The 27,544-nt window shown below is 45.8% G+C and overlaps 1 protein-coding gene across 1 annotated transcript in view; it reads left to right on the top strand.

Moving 5' to 3' along the window:
* SARDH (sarcosine dehydrogenase) overlaps window positions 1-27,523 on the top strand; it is a 48,689-nt gene extending 21,166 nt beyond the window's left edge. The window contains exons 11-22 of the mRNA XM_081897795.1: window positions 239-329; window positions 5,258-5,399; window positions 6,365-6,448; window positions 7,022-7,135; window positions 7,883-8,021; window positions 9,328-9,441; window positions 13,201-13,348; window positions 17,494-17,587; window positions 20,400-20,562; window positions 22,086-22,254; window positions 23,681-23,816; window positions 25,676-27,523. Of these exons, the coding sequence (XP_081753921.1) occupies window positions 239-329; window positions 5,258-5,399; window positions 6,365-6,448; window positions 7,022-7,135; window positions 7,883-8,021; window positions 9,328-9,441; window positions 13,201-13,348; window positions 17,494-17,587; window positions 20,400-20,562; window positions 22,086-22,254; window positions 23,681-23,816; window positions 25,676-25,801 (1,520 nt within the window). The 3' untranslated portion in view covers window positions 25,802-27,523. The remainder of the gene's footprint in view (window positions 1-238; window positions 330-5,257; window positions 5,400-6,364; window positions 6,449-7,021; window positions 7,136-7,882; window positions 8,022-9,327; window positions 9,442-13,200; window positions 13,349-17,493; window positions 17,588-20,399; window positions 20,563-22,085; window positions 22,255-23,680; window positions 23,817-25,675) is intronic.
* Window positions 27,524-27,544: the final 21 nt, after the last annotated feature.

The following is a 27,544-nucleotide window of genomic DNA, read 5'->3' as shown; positions in this document are numbered from 1 at the left end:
ACCTAAATGATTCATGACTATTAACTGCAGGGGGGTTCCCTCTGAATATAGAGCTTGCTTTGGATACAACCCACAATATTTGACCCTTTTTGTTGCCCTTAGGAATCCAGGAGTAATTTGAGGAGAGTAAAGCCATCAGATCCTGCCCTCCTGAGTCGCATCTCAGCTCAGGAATTAGTTTTCTGTACCAGAACTGAGCTCGTAGTCTTTCCACAATTTTGCTCTTTGCTCCCTCCAGGAATGATGCTCGGAGGTGGCTGTGGGAAGGAGCTAGCCCACTGGATCATCCATGGGTATCCTGAAAAGGACATGTACGGTTATGACATTAGGTGAGCCCCTTCCTGCTCTGGCCCTGTAGAGAATCTGCCTTGAATACAGAAGGTTCCAGGTTCAATTCCCCAGTGAGGCTCAGGGTGTATCCTTGTCTGAAACCCTGTTTAAAAAGGTTTCTGAGGCTGCCAGCTTCAGTGTGAAGGGAGCACAAAGTGCTGGATGGAGTTGATGATAAATGCTGCCTGTGTCCTGGCAGGGGGGTTCCAGTGAGGAGGCAGCAAATGGCAGAGAAACCCCCCAGTCAGCATATAGAGTGCTGAGCTAGGGGGAGCAATGGTATAATTCAGGATAAGGAAGCTTCTTGCATCCTTGTTCTTCTGAGCCCTTTACCCAGGACTATGAAGACTGGAACCTTTCTTTCTAGGGTAAGGACTAAGGACCATAGCTCAGTGGTAGAGTATCTGCTTTGCGTGCAAAGGTTCAGTCTCCAGGAACGGCTCCTGTCTTGAAATGCTAGAGAGCCACTGCAAGTCAGTGCAGGCAATATTGAGCTAGGTAGACTAATGGTCTTTCTCAGAATGGTTTTTTCCTAGGTTATGACACAGTCTTCCCAATGAGCCTCTTTTGCTGCCAGCTTTGTTGTCTTTCCAGTGCAATGTGGAACCCTTTCTGTTCATGTAGGTCAGCAGGGGGGAAACTTTGGCCCTCTAGCTGCTGCTGAACTACAACTCCCGTTGGCCATTGTCCATGCTTGCTGGGGGCTGGTGAGAGTTGTGGTTCAGCAACATCTGGAGTGACAGATGTTTTATAAAACCTTGGCCTCCATTTTGTAAAAATCTATCTTTAATGGTGTGGTGTTTGTTGAGGTTGCATTTAGGTAACTTAATGCTCTTTGGTCATTGTATCCACTGTTAGTTAGAGTAGACCCACTGAAGTGGGTGGACATGACCAAAGTAGCTCTGATGGAGTCTCCTGTGGGTAGAACTTGGTTGAATACAACGCTTTACATTTGTCTTTCAATTTTATTTATTATTTTTGTACTTTACTCACTGTTAAGTTTTACCAAGAGTTATACATTTTAGGGCAATATTTTATTTATTTTTACTTGTTACTCTTATATACCACCTTTTTCTTCCAAGGAGCTTAAGGTGATGTGCATGTTTCTACTCCTTCACATTTAATCCTCACAACAACCCTGTGAGGTAGGTTAAGCTAAGAGACTGGTCCAAGGTCATGGCTTCATGGCTGAGTAGGGATTCGAATCCTGGTCTCCCAGGCCATAGTTCAGTGCTCTAACCTTTACACCACATTGTAGGAGCCTGAAAGCGGGGTTGCTGTATAGGATTTTCTCACCCTGTATTGCAAAGCAGTGTGGATTGCCAGCAGCAGGTGGGCTCCGTCACAAACGCAGGCCTGCTCCACAGATGTTTCTGTCTTTCGAATGGCTGGGAACTGATGGTTCTTAATAGTCGTCATTAATTTCTTTGTCAGTTTGATCTCATTGCCTCTATTCTGCTTCTGTGTGATCACCGGGAGTCGGATGCAAGTTGAAATTATAGCTATGCAGTAATGATATCTGTTCAGGCAGCCTTCCATACCCCGTTGCCCTCCAGAGGTTTTGGACTACAGCTGGGTGATCCTGATGATGATGATGATTATTATTATTATTATTATTATTATTATTATTATTATTATTATTTATTAGATTTATATATCACCCTTCGTCAAAAGATCTCAGGGAACTGTAGTTCTGGAGTGCATCTGGTTGGAGAAGCCAGCTCTACAGAGCCCAGAGTGGAATACATAGTTCTCTTCTCACCCACCTGCATCAAATCTAGCTTGGTATTGTCGGCACTGACTGGCAGCAGCTCCCCAGTAATTTGGACGAGCTGGGCTTTTAGTGTGGATCCCCCTATGGAAGCAGGGGCAACCATACTTTCTGGAAACAACTGAAGATATTTCCCCCCCGACAGGCCAGCTGAATAGATGGGTTTTTACTTTGAGTGGCCACTTGTTAGGGTTTTAGCCCTGTTTCCAATGTATTTTCTGGTTCTTGGTGTTTTTAACAATTTCTAATTATCTTATGTTTGCTTAGGAGGCAATTAATAAATCCGTGGTAAAATAGATCTAAGATAAAATTTTAGTCAGGGCTATTACCTTGGGGCATATAACTGGGGGATTTGAGGATTGAAAATCTGACTTTCTGCATGCTCTTACCCTTTAAAAAAGCACATCCCAAACAGCCTTGTTTTCAGGGTTCTGAATGGTTCCACAGCCAAACAGCTCTTACCATCAGGAAGATCTTCCTGAGGTTTTGTTGGAATCTCTTTTCCTGCCATTTGAATCCATTGGTTTTTGATTCTGCTCTCCAGAGCAGCAGAAAACAAGCTTGCTTCATCTTCCATGGGACAGTCCTTCAGATATCTGAAGATGGCTATCATATCTCTACTCAAAATAGAGTAGAGGTCACGACGAGTCCGTGCACACTTCTTCAGATACTTTTGCACATGAAAGCTTATACCCAGAACAAACTTAGTTGGTCTCTAAGGTGCTACTGGACAATTTTTTAATTTTTAAAATTTATTTCGACTACTTCAGACCAACATGGCTACCTACCTGAATCTATATCTCTACTCACTCTCTTCTTCTCCATGCTAAACATAGCCAACTCCCTCAACTGTTCCTCATAAGGCTTGGTTTCCACACCCTTTATCATCTTGGTTCCAGCTTGTCAACATCCTTCTTAAATTGTGGTGCCCAGAACTGGACACAGGACTCCAGGTGTGGTCTGACCAAGGCAGAATAGAGTGGAACTATTAGAATAGAATGAAACCAAGTAACATGTCCCTTGTCTAGGACACTATACTGATGCAGCCTAGAATTACATTAGCTTCTTTTGCTGATGCATCACACTGTTGACTCGTGCTAAGCTTGTGGTCTTAAAGATAGCTGCTTTATACTGAGTCAGACAGTTGGAGGGGAGTACTACTGATGGCTACTAGCCATGATGGCTATGCTCTGCCTCACATTGCTTCTGAATCCCAGTTGCTGGAAACCATAGGAGGGGAGAGGGCTCTTGGGCTTGGGTCTCCCATAATGGACATCTGGTTGGCCACTATGAGAACAAGATGGACCACTGGCCTCATCCAACAGGGTCTTCTTAGGTTCTTATTGTCCCTCCATCTCATTGTTGTCTGCACTGACTTGAAGACACTCTTCAGGGTTCTAGACAAGAAGTCTTTCTTAGCCCTACCTGGAGATGCTATCAAGGATTGAACCTGGGATCTTCTGCATGCAAAGCAGCTGCTCTTCCACTGAACTATGACTAAGTGGTACAGAGGGCAGCATTGGAACAATGTATATACCGTAAGTGAAGCTGGTAGCCAGGCAGACAGTGAGTTCAAGAGCTGGAAACTAGAAGACCTGACTCTACCATGATGCTACAGCCTGTAATGTCTGTCTCTGCCTTCAAGCAAGCAAGTGCCTCATACCCTCCTACCTCTAGAGGAAGAGAGTGGTGTCAGCGTCACTCAAAACATAATTTATTTTAATGGTGTGCTGTTCCGAAGCAGAGGAAATGGCATGTTCTCAAACAGCAGACACAGAAGCACCTCTGTGTCAAAACCTGCCAACAGCCTCCTTTGTTGCAATGTACTCTTGGATTCTGCAATGGAAGAGCATCTTAGCACCAAAAGTGGTGTGGGGATAAGCATGCCTGTCATCATTAGCCTCCTCAAGGGGAGCTCAGAATCCTGTTCCTGAACTTATGGCCTTGTTAATCTGCGGAACCCTGCAAATTCTGCAGGGGTTATAAATTAAAAGTATGTATTGGTGCCTGAGGCAAAAGAATTAGCACTCCTTGGAGGCCCAGATCTAAGGCAAGGCTGGGGGAAGGGCTGTAGCTCAGCGATTAGTGAGCCTGCTCTGCATGCAGAAGGCCCCAGCTTCAATCCCTAACCAATGCCATCTCTGAGTTGGTCTGGGGAAAAACTTCATGCCCGAAAGTCTGGAGAGTCACTGTCAGTCAGCCTAGACAGTATTGAACTAGATGCACCCAGTGGTCTGACTCCTATGCTTCCTATGCTGTTATTACTAGCTGAATCTTATTGGCTGCCTCCGTTGGCCACCAGAGGCACTTTTCCTCACCCTGCCTAATGGTAGGGATGGCCCTGATTGTACAACTAACGGTTTGCTGATACCTAGATTTGCCTCCCACTTCTGTGCTGCCCCTTATGCTTGGAACCTTTCAACCAGAACACTGAAACCAATCCCCTCCACACCACCACCACCTCCATCTGCCTTCCTGGAAGTCCAACACCATTGTGGATGGAGATCTTTCTGGGTTCTGAAATATATCAGGAAGACCGCCAACTCATACCTCTAATTTGTCATGGATGCTGCAACATGCTGTAGCGTTCAGAGTGCCAGACTAGGATTTGGGAAAGACCAAGATTCAAATCCCCACTCAGCCATGAAGATCATTGGGCATGACCATGGGCCAGTCACTCACTGTCAGCCTAACCTACTACCTTGAGCTCCTTGGAGCAAAGAAGGTGGACCATAAAAGCAACAACAAAAAATTACAAATCCCTCCATTTTGAATGTACACACCACTAATAAACTTATTCAGGTATTAGACAAATGGAGAAATAAACAGGTTAGACAGAAATGAGATGGGTGTGCTATATCTGCCCCCTCTGTCTCCTTTTTCCATGAAAACCCCCCAGTTTGAAACTCCCAAAATTTAGCATTTAAAAATGTGCTGGGAGCATTCGCAGTAGGGTTTCTGGGAGCAGAAATTGCTGGTGTTTGCTTATTCATCTCATGTCCAGATTGGAAACCAATCCACTAAATATCATTGGTATTGGGGGGAAATGAGGGCAGTGACAGCACACTCATCTCTTTATTTCACCATTTGGTCCTCATCTGAAGATAACACTTGGGTCTGTCTCTGTCTGCCTCTGAAATGTTCACCTCACTATAGGAGGTTTCACCACTCCCTTACGAACAACAACCGCTGGATCCGGGAAAGGAGCCATGAATCATATGCAAAAAACTACTCTGTCGTCTTCCCACATGACGAGCCTCTGGCTGGGCGCAATATGAGGAAAGACCCCCTCTATGAGGTCAGACCCAAAGCTCATGGAAGAAATTCTGGGTGGACATGGGGGCATTAGGCAGAGAGGCATCCAGGGATGTGGGTAGCTTTTGCTGGAAGACTTCTGAAACAGGCATGTTCTGAAATGGATTGTTTGCATGACTCTAGGGTTTGATCTAGAAACCTCATTGAAATATACTCTGAGTCGAGTGCGAATTTCATGCTCTTTATTCAGCTTCACTTTCCCCAAAACGTCTAGCTATATATTCATTATTTACACAATGGGCCCCGTGATTGGCTAATTCCGGGCTGCTCCTGTAGGCCAATCAGGTTGCGGATTCACTTCATCCAGGAGCCTGATTGGCTGTTCCTGCAGGCCAATCAGGTCACTGATTCACTTCCACCTGGAGCTGGATTGGGTGGCTCCTGCGAACCAATCAGACTGCTGCATTCTGGATCCTATTGTTCTAGGATTCAGCTCAGTACATAATACTCATGGATGGTCCAAAGCTGATACTTTATTTGAGCAAGCCACCCACCATTGTGTACCCTCACGGCCAGAAGGGATATGGTGCAAGTTGTTTTTAGAGAAGAATCCTCTATGTTGCACTGTAGGTGTGGTAGCAGTGAAGCTGCTGGACACAACTTAGCCGAGCTTGTGTGATGTTCGGGGGGGGGGGGGAGAAAAGCCATCCAACAACTGCGAGGGGAGCGGGTGTTGTCAGTTTTGCAGGGATTAAAGCCTCAAGCAGGCTTTGTATGGGGAAAATATTTGTGGCGAGAGGCCCCAGGTAGACCCTAAGGCTATGGGGGCATGGAGCCTAGAACAACATTAGCTCCAGGAACAGCAAAGAGGAGGCAATAGCAGGAGAGTGATCACAGGCTAATTTCATGGCTCCTAGTTCAATGGAATGTTGGGGTTCATTTTTTTTTTTAACACTCTTCTTCCCTCCATCTCCTCCCTCTGCACTCAAATTTTTGCGACCCTCGCAGGAACTTCTGCAACAAGGTTGTGTATTTCAAGAGAGACATGGTTGGGAGAGGCCAGGCTGGTTCCATCCAAAGAGTGAGGCACCAGTAAGTACAAAATTTAGGGATGTAATACCAAGGAGGAGCATCGTGGAGCATCATGCCTCTGCATGTGACCTTTGTTCCTCTAGCACTACCATTATGAGGTACCCTAAAGGCTCTTTTGCCTGTTTTCCTGTGCTGCTCTTTGCCCCAGGAACTTGCAGATTTGTACCAGCCTGTTTCCCTATTAATGTGAGAAGGATGATCCGCATAATGTCCTCCTCACTCCAGTCTTGTCCTAGACCTCCCTCTGACTTTAAATGTATGGGTGTGTGTTTCCCCCCAATCTTGGCTCTTTGGGGCTTTCCAAGGATTGGAAAACCCCTATCCTTGGCATTCAACCCACCAGGGGCAGAATTCCCAGAGGGATGGGTTTGGCTAATTTTGGCTTCTGAAGGCAGCCCTGTTTAGGGAAGTTTTTGATGACTGATGTTTAAATGTATTTTTAATCTCTGTTGGAAGCCACCCAGAGTGGCCGGGGAAACCCAGCCAGATGGGCAGGGTACAAATAAACTATTATTATTATTATTATTATTATTATTATTATTATTATTATTGTTGTTGTTGTTGTTGTTGCAGGTTTTGGAATATGATTATTATGGCGCTTATGACCAAACCCCACATGAAGACTATGAATACAACCGCTTGCTGTCGGATGAATACACATTTGATTTCCCACCTCACCACAATGTTGTGAGTAGAATGCCCTTGGAGGAGGATGCAGTGGTCCTGTTGCCAAGAGGGGCTTCTAATGGGAGGGGGTCTTCAGGCAAGGGGCATTCCCATCTCCACCTGGAGATGCAGTGATTTGAACCTGGGATATTCTGGCAGAGGAACTCAGGCTTGCTGGCATCCATCAGGAGTGCACCACAATCAGGCTTTTAAAAAGCCTCCACTGGAGCCAACTGGAGCTTTTTAAAATCCTCCACTGAGGCTTTTTAAAACTTCGTTGCTACAGCAGCATCCTTTATGGGAGGGGGTTTCACAGCTGGCTCTTTGTATAACAGCTTCCTGTGTTCTATACACCCAGCACTGCATCTTGGAGGGTGGGGGTGGAAGGGAACCTTTAGCTGTTGAAACATAAAATCAAAAGTGATTCAGGTCTGAGTTCTTTGGGAAGAAAGATGTCTAATAGGTAGTCTGATGAGATGTCACTGCACGCAGACATGAGTTACGGGATGCCAAGCACTGGAAAAGAGCCATTGGCGTGGTGGGAGTGACTTTTGAAGAAAAGAAAAATTCCAAGAAATATCTGTTGTTTTTCTTTTTAAGAGATAAAAAACATGAATCACAGGTCCCTTTTCTCTCCTTCCACGCTCTCTTGTCACCTTGAGCGACTTCTTACATGCCCCTTGATTCTCCCTTTCAACGTGACCAAACCTGCCTGCCATGTGCCCCCATCACCCCATGGCTCTGTTTTCTTTCCCTCCCCGGTTTTAGATCAGGAACGAATGCTTAACCTGCCGAAATGCCCTGGCGGTGTTCGACATGTCTTACTTTGGGAAATTCTACCTCGTCGGCCCAGAGGCCAAGAGGGCAGCTGACTGGCTGTTTACGGCTGACGTTTCCAAGCCTCCAGGTACCCCCCACCACAACCCCACCCGCTTATTTCCAGCGGTGTTCTGCTGGCGCTGCCAATGTCATCAATGCCTTCTCTTGCATCAGGCACATAATCCCCTCCCAGTTAATGATAACGTTCAGCCAAGGCTTCTGCCAATCAAGCAGGGGAGGTTGCTTTCAAACAAAGGGCTCTGTGCCCGGGAGGAGGTTTGAATACCCCAAAGGACGCAGGCATCTCTTTGAGAGCTGCAGCCTGTGTTGATTTGGCTCTGCTTGTGATGGCTTTAAGAGGGGATTATAGGAATTCATGGGAGCACAAGCCTACCAGTGGCAAATGCAGCGGCTGGGATGGCTTCCTCTTTCAGAGGAAGTATGCTTCTTAGCAACTAACTACAGGAGATCACAGTCTATTCAGTTCGGGATTCAGGCTTTGACTGAATTCGACGCACAGTCCTATTGGAAATCAACGCCACCAGGAAAGAAATGTGTGTGTGTGTGTGTTTAAGGGAGATGCATACAAACTTTTCCTCATTTTTCCCTCATATTACATCTGCCTTTCACCCCATTTTTAAAGTCCCAGAATCATAGAATTGTACTGTTGGGCATCTAGCACAACTCCCTGCATTACATAAATCACAGTTAAAGAATTCCCGACAGCTTCTCTTTAAACACCTCCAATGAAGGTGAGTCCACCTCCTTCTGAGGGAGTTCGTTCTATTATTGAACAGCTGTTACTGTCACAAAGCATTTCCTAATGTTTGGTTGGAATTTCCTTTCTCATCATTCAAATCCATTTCTGTCTTGTTTCAGCTAATAGTTACCTCAGCTAAAAGGAGACTGTTTAGTTATTGAACAATTCAGATAAATCCTAATGGAATTGTTTCCCCCACACCTCCTCTACCCTAATGGAAGAGCAAAGGCAAGGATCCTTCACTTTGTAGCCTAAGGGTTAATTTTGTTAGTTAGCTAGCCAAGAGGGGTACAAGTGGAAGTGTTGCTTAGCAACCAGGAAGGGTGGCATAACCATTACTGAGTTAGCACATGCTCTGACTGGCTTTGTAGTTCTGAGGGAGTTTTCCCCCCTCTGTGTGTTTGATTGAATGTCTAAATATATGCTGTGTACAAGGCCAACCACTCCATTCCTTTCTTCTCACATTAATACCCTGTTTTCATTTGCTTTTCCCAGTAAAGTGTTATCAGGGCTTCTCTCTTTGGATTCCTTCTGTGTTTTAAATGACTTTGCATATGCATACATTCCTGCTTCCAAATGCTGCTTTTATGGAATGATTTGGGGATTAAAAAAAGATCTGGGGCTTCTGTTTCAGGAGCAACAGTTTATACCTGCATGCTGAATATGCGTGGGGGAGTCGAAAGTGATCTGACCGTTAGTGCAATAGACCCCGGCACACAGGACTCTGCGCTGGCACCTGCCTTTGAAGGTAAAACGGCAATGGCCACAACACTGATCCTTGATCATTCTAAACCAATTAGATGCTGGTTTTTCTTAGCACTCTGTTTGAGTAGAGCTGCAGTTAGATTGGAAGTTGTTATGTACTGAGCTGAATCCTAGAACATTAGGATCCAGAATGCAGCATTCTGATTGGTCCGCAGGAGCCACCCAATCCAGCTCCAGGTGGAAGTGAATCAGCGACCTGATTGGCCTGCAGGAGCAGCCAATCAGGCTCCTGGATGAAGTGAATTAGCAACCTGATTGGCCTAGAGGAGCAGCCTGGAATTAGCCAATCATGCGGGGCCCATTGTGTAAATAATGTATATATAGCTAGACGTTTTGGGGAAAGTTTCATTCATTGCTACTATGAGCTGAATAAAGAGCACGACTCCAAGTATATTTCAGAAGTCTTGGTGTAGACAGGAGCTGGGTGGGCAACTCTTGAAACATTTGGTGGGGTCTGGAGGTGGGCAGGTCCCAGCAATCCAGGGGACATAAGAGTCTGTCTGTTCAATCTCTCTTCTGACAGCAGAGGGGAAACACAGTCTTCATGGCTAGTAGCCATTGAAAGCCCTTTCCTCCATGAATTAGTCTATTCCTCTTTTTCCCAAAGCCATCCAAGTTGATTGCCATCACTGCTTCTTGTGTGTGAGAATTCCAGTGCTTAGTGCAAGAGCCGTCTAGCCAAAAATGGGTTTTCAGGAGGACTTTTAGAAATCAGTTTTAAGATGGTTCCCTGATCTCTTGGGCTCACAAGCTTATAAAGAGACATGGCACATGAGGAAAAAGGAGCAGGAGGGAAGAGGGGAAAGCAAGCACCAGGCCAAGTTTTTAAGGTTACCATTCTTAAAAGCTGAAGCTGATGGTCGGTGGTGGTTCTGGCTGTCTTGCCATTGATAAAGAGCAGTCTTCCGCCCACTGAAGCACACTATCCCCCCCTCCACCAAATCAGATCCAGGAGCATAGAACTGGTGCCAACAGCCAGGCCAAGAGGGAGCAGGCAGCTCCAGCCCCACAGTCTGAGTCTTGATGACACTTGGAAATCCTCACAGGAAGGGGCTTAATGGAGTCACCCTCCTCCCTTACTTCTTTCATCCTCACCTACCTTGCAGGACTGCTCTCCCTCACACCAGACCCAAATGAAGTCATTCTCAGCACAGCAGGAATGAGAATGCCAGTCACGTCTTTTTCTGTCCTGGACCTTGACATGACAGCCTCCTTAATTTTTTTGGATGGCAGGTGGCTGGTGTGAATGGTGATTTCATTACCTATGACTAGACACCAGGCTGGCCATGTCTCCCCCCCACCCCACCCCCAGGCTCCATCCAGCAGCCAGCATAACCTAATTAAACACTCCTCCTTGGAGGCCTTTTTGCAAACTGAAAGGTGCTTATTGAGTTTCTGTCAACCCTTGCTGCATCTACTGTCTCTGGGCTGGCGGGTAGGTGCACCCGTGACCGCTCCTACAGCCCTTATTTGGAATAATTAAGGGCAAATTAAAAATAAATCAGCCGGTGAGTGGATTTGCACAATTACTGGCAAGCTAAAATGGGTAGCTGGAGGGAGCGCTTCTTATTTGACCTTACATCACAGAATTGGAGAGTTTGAAGGGGCTCCAATAGTCATCTAGACCAACCCCCTGCTGCAATGCAGGAATCACAGCTAAAGAATCCCTGACAGATGGCCATCCAATTGCTGCTGCAAAACATTCAAGGAAGGAGAGTCCAGATGTAAAAAGGAGCTCAGCTAGATGGAGCCTGGTGGAGGCTGACTCACTGGGGCTAATAGGGCTCAGCCTGCTCTCAGCCACTCCCACCTCCCTGCCCTCCGTCTTGAGGGTGGACTTGGTGTTCATCTTCTTTCTCCCTCTTAGTCTCAGACTGCACAAACATCATACATTTACAGAACATTCAAAGCCCCAGTCCTCCCCACGTGGCAACAGTAGTTTACCCAACAGAGCTATAACTCACAGCACGCTTAAACTACAGTTCCCATTATTCTTTTGGGGGAAATGTGCTTTACCTGTCTGGTGTGTGCACATCCTCCTGTGTTGCCCTGGGAGAAGGATAGGGACAAAAGAAAGAAAATGCTACCTGGTGGAAATAAAATAATACATGTCATTGAGAAAGCAGGTGGATAAATGTTTCTCTCTCTATCGGAACACCAGAAATTGTGGACATCCAATGAAACTGAATGCTGGAAGATTCAGGACAAATAAAAAATGACTTTGTTATTTAGTGCATAGTTAAACGGTGGAACTCCCTCGTGCAGGAGACAATGATGGCCAACAACTTACATAGAGGGCTATTGATGGACACTAGCCACTATGTCTATGTCCTCCCTCTGCTGTCTGAGGCAGTATGCCTCTGAATTGCTGGGAATTACAAGTAAGGAGAGTGCTGCTGTGCTCGGGTCCTGCTTGTGGGCTTTGCAATGGCACATCTGGTTGGCCACTGTAAGAACAGGATGCTGGGCAAGATAGGCTTTTGGTTGACCTTTCGCTCTTAAGTTCTGCTTCCATTGTTGGAGGCAGCAATGCTTCTGAATACTAGTGGGTAGGGGAGAGTGCTCTTGTGCTTGGGTCCTGCTTTAGGGCCACCTGGTTGGCCATGGAGACAATAGGATGCTGGACTAGATTCATCAGGGTCTGGCTTTCCTTGCCATTGGTTAAGGCTCCCTGCTGGGCTCCCTGCATTCCACCCCAACAGCTCCACTGGGCACCAGCTGCCTGCTCTGGAGGCATGACAAATTCAGCATCCTGGTCCCAGTGCCAGAGAGATGCCTGCTTTCAGGAAGCCCACTGAGAAAGCATCCAAGATGACAACATGCTCACCTTCCATGCTTCTGGGGCCACATACCTGTGGTGGGTGGGATGAGAGGCAAGAGTGGGTGGAGCAATGAATGTGACACAAAATAGTCATAAGCAATAAAACACATCTAAAAGTACACCAGGTCGAACAATTTCCACCCAAATCATAGTGAGATCTAAATATAAAGATACCAAAAAATAATATAAATAAGAACATCCCCCTGCCCCCCCAACCCTAAACACTGCTCCAACCCAAAAAAATCTATTCAGCAGTCTCAGCTTTTGTAGCTGGAGTTATTTGGAGACCCACCTTCCCAGGCTAGGTGGGGGAAAGCCTGCAAGGCAGGGAGCAGGTCTTCCAGGACTCACAGCCAAGGTGGAAACTCCTCTCTGGATTCAGGTAAGTCCATATTCTCTTTCTGACAGATGGAGACCTCGCCCCACAAATCGGAATCCAGATGCTGCTGAACGCATTTATTTATAAAAGTGTTTGTATATCATTTAAAAAATATGAAAGTGGTTTACAGCAATAAAACCATAAACAGTTAAAAGCAAGCATCAGTTGACTGTTGTGGAAGGTTGCACTCTTAACTGCTTGCATGGTTGTGGTGGAATAGTAAAGTTTTCAATGGGCATTTAAATGTTGGCACAGAAGGCACCTGCTCAATCTTTACTGGCAGAGCATTTCACAGGAATGACAGCCAAGGTTCATTTTCTTGTTCTTGTCAAACAAGCTTCGCCAACTCAGAGGTACGACAAATGGCACTCTTGCAGATGATTTCAGTGATGGAGCTGGAATAGAAGGACTCGGGGGATCCCTGAGGTTCCTTGGACCTAAGCTGGTCAGGGCTATGTTAATTAATACAAGGACCTTGAACCAGACTCTGTAGTAGATAAGCAGCAAGATGCCTATTTAATATTGCCTGTCCTCCTTCCTAGGGGATGGCTACTACCTTGCAATTGGGGGAGCAGTAGCACAGCACAACTGGTCCCATATCATGACAGTCCTGCAGGACAAGAAGTTCCAGTGCCAGTTGATTGACCAGTCAGAACAGCTTGGAATGATCAGCATCCAGGGACCATACAGGTGAGAGTCACAGGTGGGAAATGGACCCAGGGTAATCTGGTTGTTCTTTTTAACCCATGACTGAATAAATTAGGATATTTATTGTATAGGTGGTTCATTCCCCAGTGGCATCTCCAGGTAGGTCTGGGAGAGACTTCTCTCTGAATCCCTGGAGAACCTGCCGTCAGTCAATATTGAGTGGATGATATTGAGCTAGATGTAACTCAGTAGCCTGACTAGGGCGGGATCTATACAGATATAAAAAAACACTATGGGGGGAAAAATGCTATAGGGGAGAAAACGCTCCCAAGGCAATCTGCCATTGACTTTGGATTCTGCTCTATAGCACCATCTGGTGTCACATTTTTATAATGCATTTTTAATGTTATAAATTGGTGTCTGAAGAAGTATGCATGCGCACGAAAGCTCATATCAATAACTATCTTAGTTGGACTCTAAGGTGCTACTGGAAGGATTTTTTTAATTTTGTTTCAATTACAGCAGACCAACACCTACCTGTAAATTAGGTATAAGACTCCTCTGTTCCATGGGGCTCTGGATTTGGAGGCTCCAAAACAAATCTCAAGAGCCAACACCCCCCATCCTCAATTTTAATGTACCTGCCCAGGTGAAATACCCACTGATTTTTTTTTTGGCAGCAGTTAAATGGATTTCAATGAGTTTGAGAAACTGATCAAAAGGGCTTTGCAAATTTCTAGTTTGGGGATTGTCTTAGATGGAAAGTACCCATATCAGCTCCTGCTTGTGGACTTCCTATTGAGAAGATGGGATGAGATGGGCATCCTTTGGCTGGATCCAGCACCCAGGCTCTTCTTATGTTCTTCCTTCACTGGGATTTCCAAGTGGGGAGAGTTTCTGTTGTGCTCAGATCCTGCTTGCAAGGGTTTCCCATAATGGACATCTGGTTAGGCGTTGAGAAAACAGGATGCTAGAATAGATGGGCTTTTGGTCTGATCCAGCAGAGCATATTTCATGCTCTTAAAACTACAGAATTATGGTGGCTTCACAAATGCTATTTAGGAAAAGTGGGGTGGTGGCCTCCCCCTTTCCTTTGCTCCCTTCTCTTGCACATGCATTTACACCCACACTCACACACCCACATGCCTTCCTTTGGTCCTCAGGAGCATATTGATTATCTTGTCAGCTGCTTAATTTTACATCCTGAGATCCTGTCTGCACTATATGTTCAAAGCAGTATCGTACTACTTTAAGCAAGCATGACTTCTGAAGAAGAAGAAGAGGAAGAAGAAGAAAAAGAGTTTGGCTTTGATATCCCGCCTTTCACTCCCTTTAAGGAGTCTCAAAGCGGCTCACATTCTCCTTTCCCTTCCTCCCCCACAACAAACATTCTGTGAGGTGAGTGGGGCTGAGAGACTTCAGAGAAGTGTGACTAGCCCAAGGTCACCCAGCAGCTGCATGTGGAGGAGCAGGGAAGCGAACCCGGTTCACCAGATTACGAGTCTATTGCTCTTAACCACTACACCACACTGGCTCTCCCACCACCTGGGAACTGTGGTTTTTTTTAGGGTGCCGAGAGTTGCAAGGAGACCTCTGTTCCTCTCAGAGAGCTACTGTTCCCAGAGTGGTTTAACAGCTGATCCCTCTTTCAAGAGAACTCTTGGAAGCTGCCTTATCTCAAGTCAAACCAATCGTCTATCCAGCTCAGTATTATCTATGCTGACTGGCAGCAGCCCTCCAGGATTCCAGACCTAGGCCTGTCACAGCCCTACCTGGAGATTCCACTGGGGATCAAACCTTGGGACCTTCTCCATGCAAGGCTGACACTCTCCCAAAATCGGCCAAGAGATTCCCTGTGGAGCACGTATCATGTCTCTCTAGAGCTTTCCTTTTCCTCCTGATTAGCTTTCTGAGGGCCCTTTTTTGCCAGCTGTCTCTTTGATGGCACAATTCTGAGGGCAGGCAAAGCTTTGCAACTGGAGTCTAAGAGGATTTCCACTCATTATCCTTGCATTCACGCCCTTCATTTTAGTAATGGTGCCCATGGCTGTGTTAATGGCATCCTGTTTCCTCAGCCCAGAGCAGATCCTCAGGGGACAGCAATTGCTTGTCAGCCTTGGTGCGCTGGCGTCTGTGATGTGCCAAGGGACCTTATGCTCAGTGGGCCCCAAAATATCCTGGTCCACTAAAGATAATCTCTGGCTCCTGTCACTTTTCTGTGTCAGCTTATTCAGGGTGGGACAGGAAGATCCTCAAAAGCTTCCCTGGCATGTTTAAAGAAAGTGAGCACTCATTACCACAGATTCTGGAGGAACTGAGATTTTCAATGTTAGCAGGAAAGTCTGGAAACCATGCCTTATGAGGAACAGTTGAGGGAGCTGGGTATGTTTAGCCTGGAAAAGAGGAAACTGAGAGGAGTTATGATAGCCACCTTCAAATATTTCAAGGGCTGTCACATGGAAGATGGAGCAAGCTTGTTTTCTCCTGCTCTGGAGGGGAGGACCTGAACCAATGGCTTCAAGTTACAAGAGACATCAGCTAAACATCAGGAAGAAAGTTCTGACAGTAATTGCTGTTCAACAGTGGAAAGTGGTGGACTCTATCTTGGAGGTTTCAAGCAGAGGTTGGATGGCCATTTGTCATGGATGCTTTAGTTGAGATTCCTGCCTTGGGGTCCCTTCCAACTCTACAATTCTATGATTCTAAGAATCCCTTCCCATGCTCCGAAGCCACATTCTGAGAAGTGGTGTTGGAGAATTCCATTTAAAGCAGGAATGAGTTGGGGCTAGTTAGCTATGCTCTTTACTGCTGCCAGCTTGGAGATTGCCCTCTATTGGGAAGACCTTAAAGCCTAATGTCTGATGGGATGGCAAGGGGAAGTTTGGGAGAAAGAAAGTCCTTCTTCACACAGCATGTTGTTGAATTATGGAGCTCACTTCCACAGGAGGAAGAGATGGCCACCAACCTAGATGACTTTAAAAAGAGGATTGGACAAGTTCATGGAAGAGGAGAGGGCTATCAATGGCTACTAGCCACAGTGACTATGTTCTACCTTGATGGTCAGAGCAGTGATTCTTCTGCCTACCAGTTACTGGAAACTGCAGGAGGGGATGTTGTTGTGTTCAGGTCTTGCTTGCTAGTTTCTCATTGGGGCATCTCTTTGGTCAGTGGAGAACAGACTAGATGGGACATCAGCTTGATCCAGTGGGCTCTTATGGGATCTGGCTGTTTCCTAACATCTAACATAAAGCAAAAGTGTAAGAGGCCAAACTAAACATAATCATACTGGCAAGGGATGGCCCCCTGTATCAACTATGCAAATAGAAGTGATGTCAGTGTCAGACCTCCAGCTTCTCATGCTTACTTATGGATAGGCTACGTCATATAGAATTGAAGCCTTGGCAAGGCATTCCATGATCCAGTTATTTGACATTATTTACAAAAAAAACAACCCCTGGTAACAACCACACATATCAGCAAACACGCCCAAAAGGGACAAACACACAAGTGAACTGACTATTTGTACAAACTCACATTCCTGGAAGCTTAATGACTTCCAGCTGCTCAGTGATTAGAGCATCTTGCTACCTCTTAACCCTTTGGTAGCAACAGTCCCCGCTCAGTTTTCCTTCTTATACGTGACTGATGTATGTATGTAGCATTCTATGGATTTTGCTGGAGTTGGCTCATGTAATTTTAACATTTGCTTACTCATTTAATTTAATTTAATTTAATTTGCACAGCACCTGACTGTAAAAGAGATACCCCCCAAAAGTTTAAAAAGAGAATGAAACAAAAAAATTATTAGTAAAACCATTTAAAACAACATTAAAAAATGAAAATCAGCGACAAACTAAAAATATATATTAAAACACACATCCACATTCTGAACATCTAGATAGGCTTGTCTAAGCAAGAATGCTTTCAGCAGGCACCAAAAAGAGTACATGGAAGGCACCTTCCCAGCAGACAGTGAGATGGATCATTAGCCAAAGTGGAAGAAATTTGAAGGCCCTTGGTAGTTGCTTTGCATTTGGGGTGTGGAATGTGAGGAGGTGTCAGCTTGTCATTTGCCTCAGGCAGCAACATGTCATGGGCTGTGGGGAATGTTGGAAGGGGGTGTGTGTGTTATTCCTGGCAGTTGGTCGCCATCTTCTTCTCACCAGGGTTCCTCTCCTTCCTCACAGCCGCGCTGTCTTGCAGGAAGTCCTGGAGACGGACCTCAGCAATGAAGCCTTCCCTTTCTCCACTCACAAACTGGTGAAAGCTGCAGGCTGCACGGTAGGGATCTCAGTGTGGATTTGCTTTTTTGCCACGGCAACTCGAAGCAACTTACGATATTTTATGCAAAAACAAAAAACATGCATACGTTTACATAAAAAACAAATAAGTTAAATGATAATTCTTTTTAAAAAACTACATTAAAACATCCCACCTGTGCAAAAAGGCAAAGGTCTGATGAAATTGGAATGTTTTTACTTGGCACAATCATTGCATATATTTGGATGCCAGATGAACCTCCCCAAGCATTCCATAAGTAGGGAGCCACCACTGAAAATTCCCCATTCTTGTATTCCTGTTATTATTATTATGATTTCATAACCCAACCTGCACCATAAGGTCCTAGCGTGTGGATTGCAGTCATTTAAAAATGCAATAGAGAGAGACTCCCTTTTCCTTATCCTCATCCTCTGTATACAGTGGGAAGGATCATAGCTCATTGGTAGATGATCTGCCTTGCATGTAGAAGACCGCAGGTTCAAACCCCAGCATCTCCAGGTAGGACTGGGGAGGACTCTTGCCTGAAACCCTGGAGAGCCACTGCTAATTAGTGCGGACAATATAGAGCTGGCTGGACCACAGATCTAACTTGGTATTAGGCACTTCTCTCTGTTCCATTGCCTTATAGCTGGCAAAATAATTGTCCTCTGGCAGAGGATTTGCCTTGAACAGAATTAAGTGGTGTGATTTGTTTGTTTGTTCTTTTATCAGGATGGATATAGAGCCATAAGCAGAGCTACCCCTGTTGAATTTCTTCCTGCCTTTTTAAAACATGGCCAGGAATTGGACGGGGAACAGGCTAAAGCCTAGCAAAGAGAGACGCTGAAGTTGGTGGGCTTAAAAAAGACAAACGAGGAGTGGGGGTTAATTCTCAAAAGACATGTCTAAAATGAAAAGCTACTAGAGTAGAATTCTCTGCTCAAAAGAGCAACTCCCTCAGCAGCCATGGGGTGGGAAACTGAAAGCGGATTGTGGGTTTATTTTGAGCTCCCCTGACAATAGAGCCTTGGCTGGGAGCTGTCACACTCTCAGTGGCACAGCAAAGCATTTCTGAAGGTTGACAATCTAATCAGGAGGGGTGTGAATGTTCAGAGCTTTTTGTAGGTGGGTGGGAAGCTGGAAAAGAATTAACCCTTTCTTTAAATTTTCAGAGGTTAAGCTCAGAAAGCAGGGCTAGGAGAGGAGAAACTGCAGTTATTTTGCCACATGCCACAGAGCTGAAGAGTGATTGGAAAGCATGTGGCTTGGGGGGCTGCTGTCAGGATAGATGCAGGAAGCTGCCACCAGCTTCTTGAGCTTGCATAGACTAGTGTTGCTGGATCTGACTGGCAGGAGCTCTCCCAGAGACCCTTATGACCCAAGATCCTTTTGGCTGAAGCTGGTGATAACTGACCATGGTCCCTCATAAATGTTTCTACCTCTTTGCCTCTGAATGCCAGTTGCTTTTGGAGAGTTGCTTTTGTGCTCTGGTCCTGCTTACAGGTTTCCAACTGGGGTATCTGGTTGTCCACTGTAGCAGAACAGCTGACCCTCTGTCCTGATTGATCTATTGTGATAGTAGGACCTCTATGCCCAGAGAAAGTCTACCTTTAGATGCCAGGTGGTGGGGTCCTGGTTGAGGGCTTTTCAGAAGAGGCATCTGGTTGGCCACTGTAAGAACTGGATTCTGGACGAATGGGCCATTGGCCTGATCCAGCAGCCAGGCCCTTCTTATATTCTCTGACAGCTGAGGGACTCTCCACATGGCCAATCAAAGCTGATAACTTGACACTTCCTTCCATGTCTCACTTTGTTCCCTGTCCTTAATAAACGGATTTGAACAGCTATCCTCCGCTTAGGAGCCCATGAATATTTCATCTGGCTAATCTAGATTAATGCAACGTGTCGTGTTAAATGATCATCTCCGGAGGAAGGCTTGGAAATCAGCAGGGCTGACGGCTCCATTCCTCCGGGTGGTCGGGGAGTGGGGGGCTCGTCATGCTGCTGACAGGCCCCCATTGTGCTGGTGTAATTGTCAGTGCCTCATTCCCTTCCAGGGGTTTGATGGGACTCAAGGATAGGAAATAAATCTGCTATTTTAAAATACATCCCGTGGGGAAATTCAGAGGACCAGAAGAGCAAGGAGCGAAGGAGAAAAACAACTGTGAGGTGTCCCGTTGTATTAACTCAGTTGCTCTGGTGACACGCCATCTCCTGTCTCTAGCACCAGTAGGCCAACTGTCACAAAGTTAGAACAAAAAAATATGACTGTAGATGGGCGAAAGGGGTGAAGAGCATGACACACTGAATAAAAACCCAAGTTGAGACACAGGACAGATTCTCCCATTAGGCATGGGGTGCTGGCCAAGGGTGGCATGTCCTTATGTCTTTCCTTCCTTCCTTCCTTCCTTCCTTCCTTCCTTCCTTCCTTCCTTCCTTCCTTCCTTCCTTCCTTCCTTCCTTCCTTCCTTCCTCTCTATCTCTCTATCTCTCTATCTCTCTATCTCTCTATCTCTATTTCTTGTAAACATATCTCCAGCACTCCACAGACTCCCTGGCTGCCCTGTGGGATGAATTAACTTCCTGACATCTTCCCCAGGCTTTAAATGATATGCTGGCACCCAGTGAGGCTGCAGAGAGGGTCAGGCTGCTGGTGAGGTGATATTTGGAATAAATGAAAAGCCATTCCCAAGGGTCCCCGGCCACTTCAAAACTAAGGCAAGGATGGGAAAACAACATTACCATTGTGAGAACATGGTGCTGAGGTAGATGGGCCACTGACCTTATCCAGCATCCAAGTTCCTCTTTAAGTTCCTATGTTCTTCCTTCTCAGGTCCGTGCCATGAGACTGTCATTTGTGGGAGAGATGGGTTGGGAGCTTCATGTCCCCAAGGAGCACTGCGTGAGGGTCTACCGGTCAATTATGAAGGCTGGCGCCAGGCATGGCATCATCAATGCTGGCTACAGGGCCATCGACTCTCTCAGCATTGAAAAAGGTATTTGGACAGTCCTTGCTTCTATCTGCAGTGATGGCCTGGAGACAGACTTCTATCTAGCTCAGATATTGGGGATCCTGCACTGCCCTCTCAATGCCCTCTTATCATTCCTGCCTATTAGCTTTGCTGGTTGGGACTGATGGGATTTTGAAAATCATTAACATCTAGATGGCAGCAGAATGGGAAAGGCCAGCTAATACTGACTATCCATGCTTTCCAAGCCCTTCCAGGAGATCCCAAGGATTGATGAACCTGGGACCTCTTGGTTCCATGGAGGGGGAACCTGTGACCCTCTAGATTTTAGGCAGCCCTTATAATCCATGACCATTGGCCATACTCAGTCCATCTGCATCTGAAGGCACACAGGTTCCCTCTGAAGCAAAGGTAGACAACATGATGCCCTCTAGACATTGTTGCACTTCAGCTCCCATCACCATCTCTGACAGTTGGCCATGCTGGATCTGATGAGGGTTGGAGTCCTCAAACATCTGAAGGGCCACAGGTTTCTCCACCCCTGCTTTAATGTTTTCAGTTTGTCTTGAAATCCTGCTGGAATTCCTGACTAGTTGTGGTCATGGAGTGAAGATGCCACTGAAACCCAGACCTGGATAATAACTGGATAATCAGATTTCCCCTCTGAACATTATTTGCGTGTTGCCATTTTAGATCAGGCTAAGCCTTCTCAACAACTGCTTTGATTCAAACTCTACTGGCAGCTGTGTCTGAATCTCTCTCTGTGTGCACGCCAAAAGCCGACAGTCATAATGGAGGCTACATTCCATTCCTGTTTCCCAGACTTGATTGATTATTTCCCCATTTCTCAGGCTACTTATGATCACAGAGATGCCATAGCTCTTAGGGGAAGGGTCATAGCTCAGTGGTAGAGCACATGCTGTGCATGCAGAATGTCCCAAGTTCAATCCCCATTTGCCTGGGAAAAGCTCCTTCCTGAGCTAGATATTGGTCTGACTTGATAAATAGCAGCTTCTGGTGGTTCTAGATCACTGAAATTGTCCTTCCTATCTTGGGAATACTATTATTATCATAGGAGCCAACTCCTAGTGGCTTAGGGGTATTCAGCTTCCTCAATATTTGAGGGGGCTGGGCCCCTCTAAATTGATGGGCATTGCCATTCAAATGATGTACATGCACCACAACATGTGATCGATTACATGCCCCACCCCCCATATTTTATTATTGTTGCTATTTAATATTAGTAGTTGTAGTAGTTGTAATTGTTATGTAACATTTGTGACATGCTTTTCCTATGAGTAGGTTAGGTGCTGGAAACATGGATTTGGTGGGCTGGTAGGAAGTTGTCTCTCTCAGAATAGGCTTGGATGAAGCCCAATGTCTCTCAAAATGGGTTTGGATGAAACCTGATTGTCCTATAAGGATTATCTGAGGGAGCATGTCAAAAAACTGGGCACTTTCTGAGTTGATCTGGGTGGAGGTAATTTACCTCCCACTGCCAGGGAGTCATCTCTATGTGGTTTGTCTGTGGTTGTTGTGTTTCTTCTCAGGCTATAGGCACTGGCATGCAGACCTCCGTCCTGATGATACTCCCCTAGAAGCTGGCCTGGCTTTCACATGCAAGCTCAAAACTCACACCCCGTTCCTCGGGAGGGAAGCCATTGAGGCTCAGAAAGCAGCTGGAATATTCCGCCGCCTCGTCTGCTTCACCACTGATGAGTGAGTACCCACTGGTAGGCAGTTGCATCTATCTGATGGCATCTAGCTCAGCATTTCTGATCAGACTCTCAAGTTGGCCTTCCGGCCTCTCTAATTTGCAAAAGGACAAGGCCTGTCACTCAGCTAGTAGAGCACATGGCTCTCCAGGCAGAAGTGTGGACTCCACACCATCTCCAGGCATAGCTGGGAATGTCCCTTCCTGCAACCTTGAAGAGTCAGTGTTGACAATACTGAGATGGATCAATCTAAGTCAGCCTCCTCCATTGCCCTCTGCAGATGTCGATGTCAAAACTTCTCCAGATCTTTGCAAAACAACTGCTACTTCCTATCTTGAAGAAGTGTGCATGCACACGAAAGCTTATACCCAGAAAAAACTTAGTTGGTCTCTAAGGTGCTACTGGAGAATTTTTTTTATTTTTATTTATTTATTTCATCTGCATCAGACCAACATGGCTACCCACCTGAATCTAGAACTGCAACTTCTATTAGGTATCCTATAATTGGAATCAGATCTGCAACAGGCTAGTCCATGTTAGTCCTACTCAGAGTAAACCCATTGAAGCTGATGCACATTTTTAACTTAGCTCCACTGATTTGTAATGGATCTACTTTAAGCAAAACCTATTCACAGAACCCCCCCTCCCAAGTTTTGCTTGATAGTTCATAATATTGAAAACCAGGTTTTCACCTGTGATTGGGTACAAATGGACATTATTTTGAATCAAAATGATGGACGGAATCTTTCAAAACTACCCTGATTTTAACCAAATTTTGCACAATGGTTCCTGAACCAGTTTTTATCTATATTTGGATCCAATTGGATGCCATTTTGAGTCAAGATGGCAGACCAAACCTTTCAAAACTGCCCTAATTTTAATCACTGATTTAAAAAATGCACTGACTTTTGCATTTCTTAGAATTCCTGGGCAACATACTGTGTGTGACTCTGCTGGTGTTGAAGGACTGGATGTTTTTGATGGTTCACGTTTCATGTAGTTTAGCAATTACCTTCCTTTAGAAGTGGGTGCACCATGGGTATTTTAATTTCTGAACAAGTTTGATGGCTAGTGTGCAGCACTTTTTAGCACTGACTGTTTCTGACAGCTGACAGATCTCATATCCGAAGCCTTCTAAAAGGAACAGGAGATGCCAGCAGCACTTGAAATACCGAAGCAAATATTTCGAAACGTGCCCCTGAATTGCATCCAACCTTTTGACACATTACTTTGTGAAATTGGGAAATGATAAAGTTGGGAGAGGATCTTGTGTTGGATACTTGCAACTGTTTGTTTATTCGATGCTCTAGTCTCTCTCCTCAGTTCCTGAATTTGCAGCAAGGCAAGTTTCTGACATGATTTGCCCTCTGCCATAAGCTTGCATCATACCTGATGCCTTTCTACCTAATGGCTTTCTCTGCTCTCTCCAGAAAAGTGCCAATGTTTGGTTTGGAGGCCATCTTCAGGAATGGCAAAGCTGTTGGGCACATTCGTAGGGCGGACTTTGGACATGCTATCAACAAGACAATAGCTTACGGCTACATCCGGGATCCTGATGGTGGACCGGTGAGTCTTGGAAGCAGAACATCTCCAAGTTGCATTGGGATGAGCGGGCAATTCTGTATTTGGTGCTAGGAGTGCAAATTATACTTGAAAATGCAGGCTTTCTGTTCCTGCCTTTAAAAAACCTACACAAAACAGTACAGGGAGGTTCCATGAGTTAGCACCAATGAAACTGCATCAGGTTTCTTTTGGGGGGGCAGTTGTTTGATTAATTGGTTAATTAATTAGAATTATTACCTGGGTTGACACAACAATGAAACCCCAGATCGGGACCATGGGTCAAGCCAGGGTGAGAACCGGGTGGTGTGCAGCCCTCTCTGATGAATTGGTTTGTGGCTGTTCTTGTGTATTATTCATATCTTGTTTCTTTCCTATTTTAAATCTCATCATGAGCTGACCCTGAGCTGTTGAGAGAGCTGTAGGGTAACTAGTTGAAATACTTTTAAAATGAATAATTATGGAGGGGCAGTAGCCCACAGCCCCAAAGTTCTTTAGCAGCCCCTGCCTGCCTGCCCACCTTTTCCCCAATCCAAGAAGGAGATACACCTGTGACTGTGGACATGATTTCCAGCAATTTAATGACTTTGCCTTGCCTATGCCTTAAGCCTCTTCCCTTCTCCCTTTTGCTGGCATCTAGTAATGCAGCAGAGGAGCCTTAAGCGAAAAGTGGGGGGGGAAGCTTGACATCAAAGGAAGGGAGGGAGGGGCGGTGTGTGTGTGTGTTGGGGAGGGGAGGAATTGTTGGTGAAGCTGAAATCTCTTGACAGTTTGTTTTGGACCAGATGGACAAGCCACAAGGGACGAGGGCTTTTGTGTGCACGTGCAAGAGGTTGAGATGGGAACACTGTGCTGTCACGAAATGAGATGATGATAAGGTTTCCTTGGGTGCACTGTGACATTCAGCTGTTCCCTGCTGTGGATTTAGGGTCATTGACCAATTATGGAGTTTTTACTTGATACGTTGACTTTTTATTGATGAAGCTGTGTTGGCCTGTGTGCCTTAGGACAGGGGCTGTATCTCACTGGGAGAACATCTGCTTCGAATGCAAAAGATTCAGTCCCCAGCATCTCCAGGTAGGGCTGGAAGAGACTACCTTTCCAAAACCTTAGCAAGTCACTGCCAGTCAGTATAGACAGTACTGAGGTAGATGGACCAAATATCTGACTCAGTGAGAGGCAGCCTTCAATGTATCTGTTTAATTCAGCCTCTGCTTTCGGAACCACGGGACTGGAATTTTGCTTTTCTAAAGAAAAATGAATTGCAGCAGCAGAGTGCAGGTTCAATCTCCAGCAACTCCCATCTGAAACCCCTGGAGAGCCATTGCCGGTCAGTGCAGGCAGTACTAAGTGAGATGGACTGACTATAGAAGGCAGCTTTCTATATTCCAGAACAGCAATTTTGATGCAGTGTTTTGCTGTTTGTTTACTGAACTTTCCTTTCAACCACCTCCAGTGTTTTCTTCACATTGCTTGCTACCCACATAACAGTATCCTTGAATTGATGTGTTCAGAAGGGCACCTCACCTCCAAAAAACCTTTAGTTCAGGCACTGTGAACCCCCAATTAAAGCAGTGGAAGGGGCCCCCATGCTGGGAAACAGTGCTGCTGCTGCTGCTGCTATTGTGGCAGGCAGGTCATGTTCTGCTGAGTGGTCTGATCACCAAATGTGCCCTGCAGAATGCATTGCTCATTAAGCAGATGTTTGACATGTGGGGTTGCTCTTTCCCACTTGGCATGATAATCCCAGTCTCATTTGCATGTTAATAGCAGCCGTAAGAAGAACAAGGAGGAAAATTAAACGAAACCCTTGTGGTGGGAACATATCTAATACTTATATCTACATGGCTTTGTCTCATCTTCAGGTCTCCCTGGACTTTGTGAAAAGCGGTGAATACACCTTGGAAAGGATGGGGGTCCCTTACACAGCTAAAGCACACACTAGGACACCCTTTGATCCAGAGAACAAGAGAGTGAAAGGGATCTACTGAGATGGATGGACAAAGGACTGGACTATGACTAGACTATAAGCTGGCTGGGGCATGGGACAAAATCTTCAGGGTCTTGATGACTCAGCAAAATTCCACAGAGCTTAGGACCCAAGGAAAACTTGAAGAGCCCTGCTGGACCAGATCAATGTGGAAGTGACCTCCACCAATTAATTGGTAGTGGCCAGTGAAATGCCTCAAGAAGAAGCTCTGTAGCAGATCATGGTGGACAATCTGATCATGTTCCTTCCCCCCCACCCCACTCTACCCCATGCAGTGGAGGCTGGTCCATTAGGGCAATGCCCCACCAACCCCACTCTGTCTTCAGCTAGCTCCTATATGCCTTCTTTCCTACATATGAGAAGCCTAGGGAATGGCATTGCCTGTCAGCTTCCTCCTCCTCCTCCTCCTTAGTCTCAGTGTTGCCCTTTGTAGAAGTCAGCTGGTAGGAGGATGGGGACAACACTGGAATTAGTTGGCCCTGCCTGTCACTGGCTCTGGCTCCACCTATAGCTCGGGCGCCCTGCGTTCCCCACTACCAGTTTCAGCCTCTACTGCCCCTATGATTTCTCTTCAGCATCCACTACTCCTGTCAATCTTAGCATGAACTTCCTTTTCGGCTGAGATGCTGAACGCCTTCTGGGACATATTGCAATTTCTATTGACAACTGGACACAAATCGGTGCGCTACTTTCTTGATTTCAACACAACCATCCAGCCCCTGTCCTGTCCAAGAAATCAGAGTTGGGTCACTTAATGGCTTTTAACAGTGTGATCCTAACCTTGCATGCTCAGAAGGCCCGCTGAATTCAGTGGCAGCTTGGGGATGCAGCCAAACTGATTAAATTTGCTTACAAATAAAAGCAGTTCTTGGGATGAAAGTAGCAGACTTTCTTAATGATCTGAAGGCTTCTCACTGTCAGGTGGCAGCCTAGAAGAGGCAGGTGGAATGCCCTGTCTAGAAGCTAGAGATAAATACGCTTTAGGAGCCAGTGTGGTGAAGTGGTTAAAGAGTCTTGGACTAGGACCCAGGAGGCCAGGGTTCAAATCCCTACTTAAGGGTGAAAGCTGGTGGGGGAGCTTGGGTCAAGTGCTCTCTCTTGGCAAATCCAACTCACAGGGTAATTATGGTGAGAAAATGGAGAGAAGGAGGAGAAGAAGAACCCTGCATATAATTACGTTTATTGAATATTGAAATGAAAGTTTGGAAAGCTAATGTATTTGGAGCAGCAATGGAGGGAGGGAAAAAGAAGGAACATGGGGGAAGTCAGCTTTTAAATTTCTATTAATTTGGTGCCAATTCGTTGAAATTAATGGAAAATCAATAAAAATAATTGGCAAAAAGAAGAAGAACCTTGCAGGATCAGGCCAAAGGCCCATCTAGTCCAGCATCTTGTTCTTGCAGTGTCCAACCAGATGTCCATTAGGGGAAGCCCACAAGCAGGGCCACTGAACTAAAAATATAAGAAAAGCCCTCCTGGATGAGGCCAACAGTCCATCTACTCCAACTTCCTGTTCTCAGAGAGTGGCCAACCGGATGCCCCAGTGGGAATGAGCACAAGAACATTCTCTCCTGTGGTTTCCAGAAACCGATATTCAGAAGGAATAAGGCAAGCAGGGCTCTCAAGCAAACCATGGAGTTAGAAGTGGCAAGCCAACTATAACACCACTTTTGCAGATGCAGTCTCCTGGTCTTCAAATACACAAATAAACAATGATGATTAATATCTTTGTGTTCCTTCCATA

This window comes from Podarcis melisellensis, assembly GCF_964234715.1.
Source record: "Podarcis melisellensis genome assembly, chromosome: Z".
NCBI classification, from domain to species: Eukaryota; Metazoa; Chordata; class Lepidosauria; order Squamata; family Lacertidae; genus Podarcis; species Podarcis melisellensis.
This window is presented reverse-complemented; position numbering and strand designations above follow the sequence as displayed.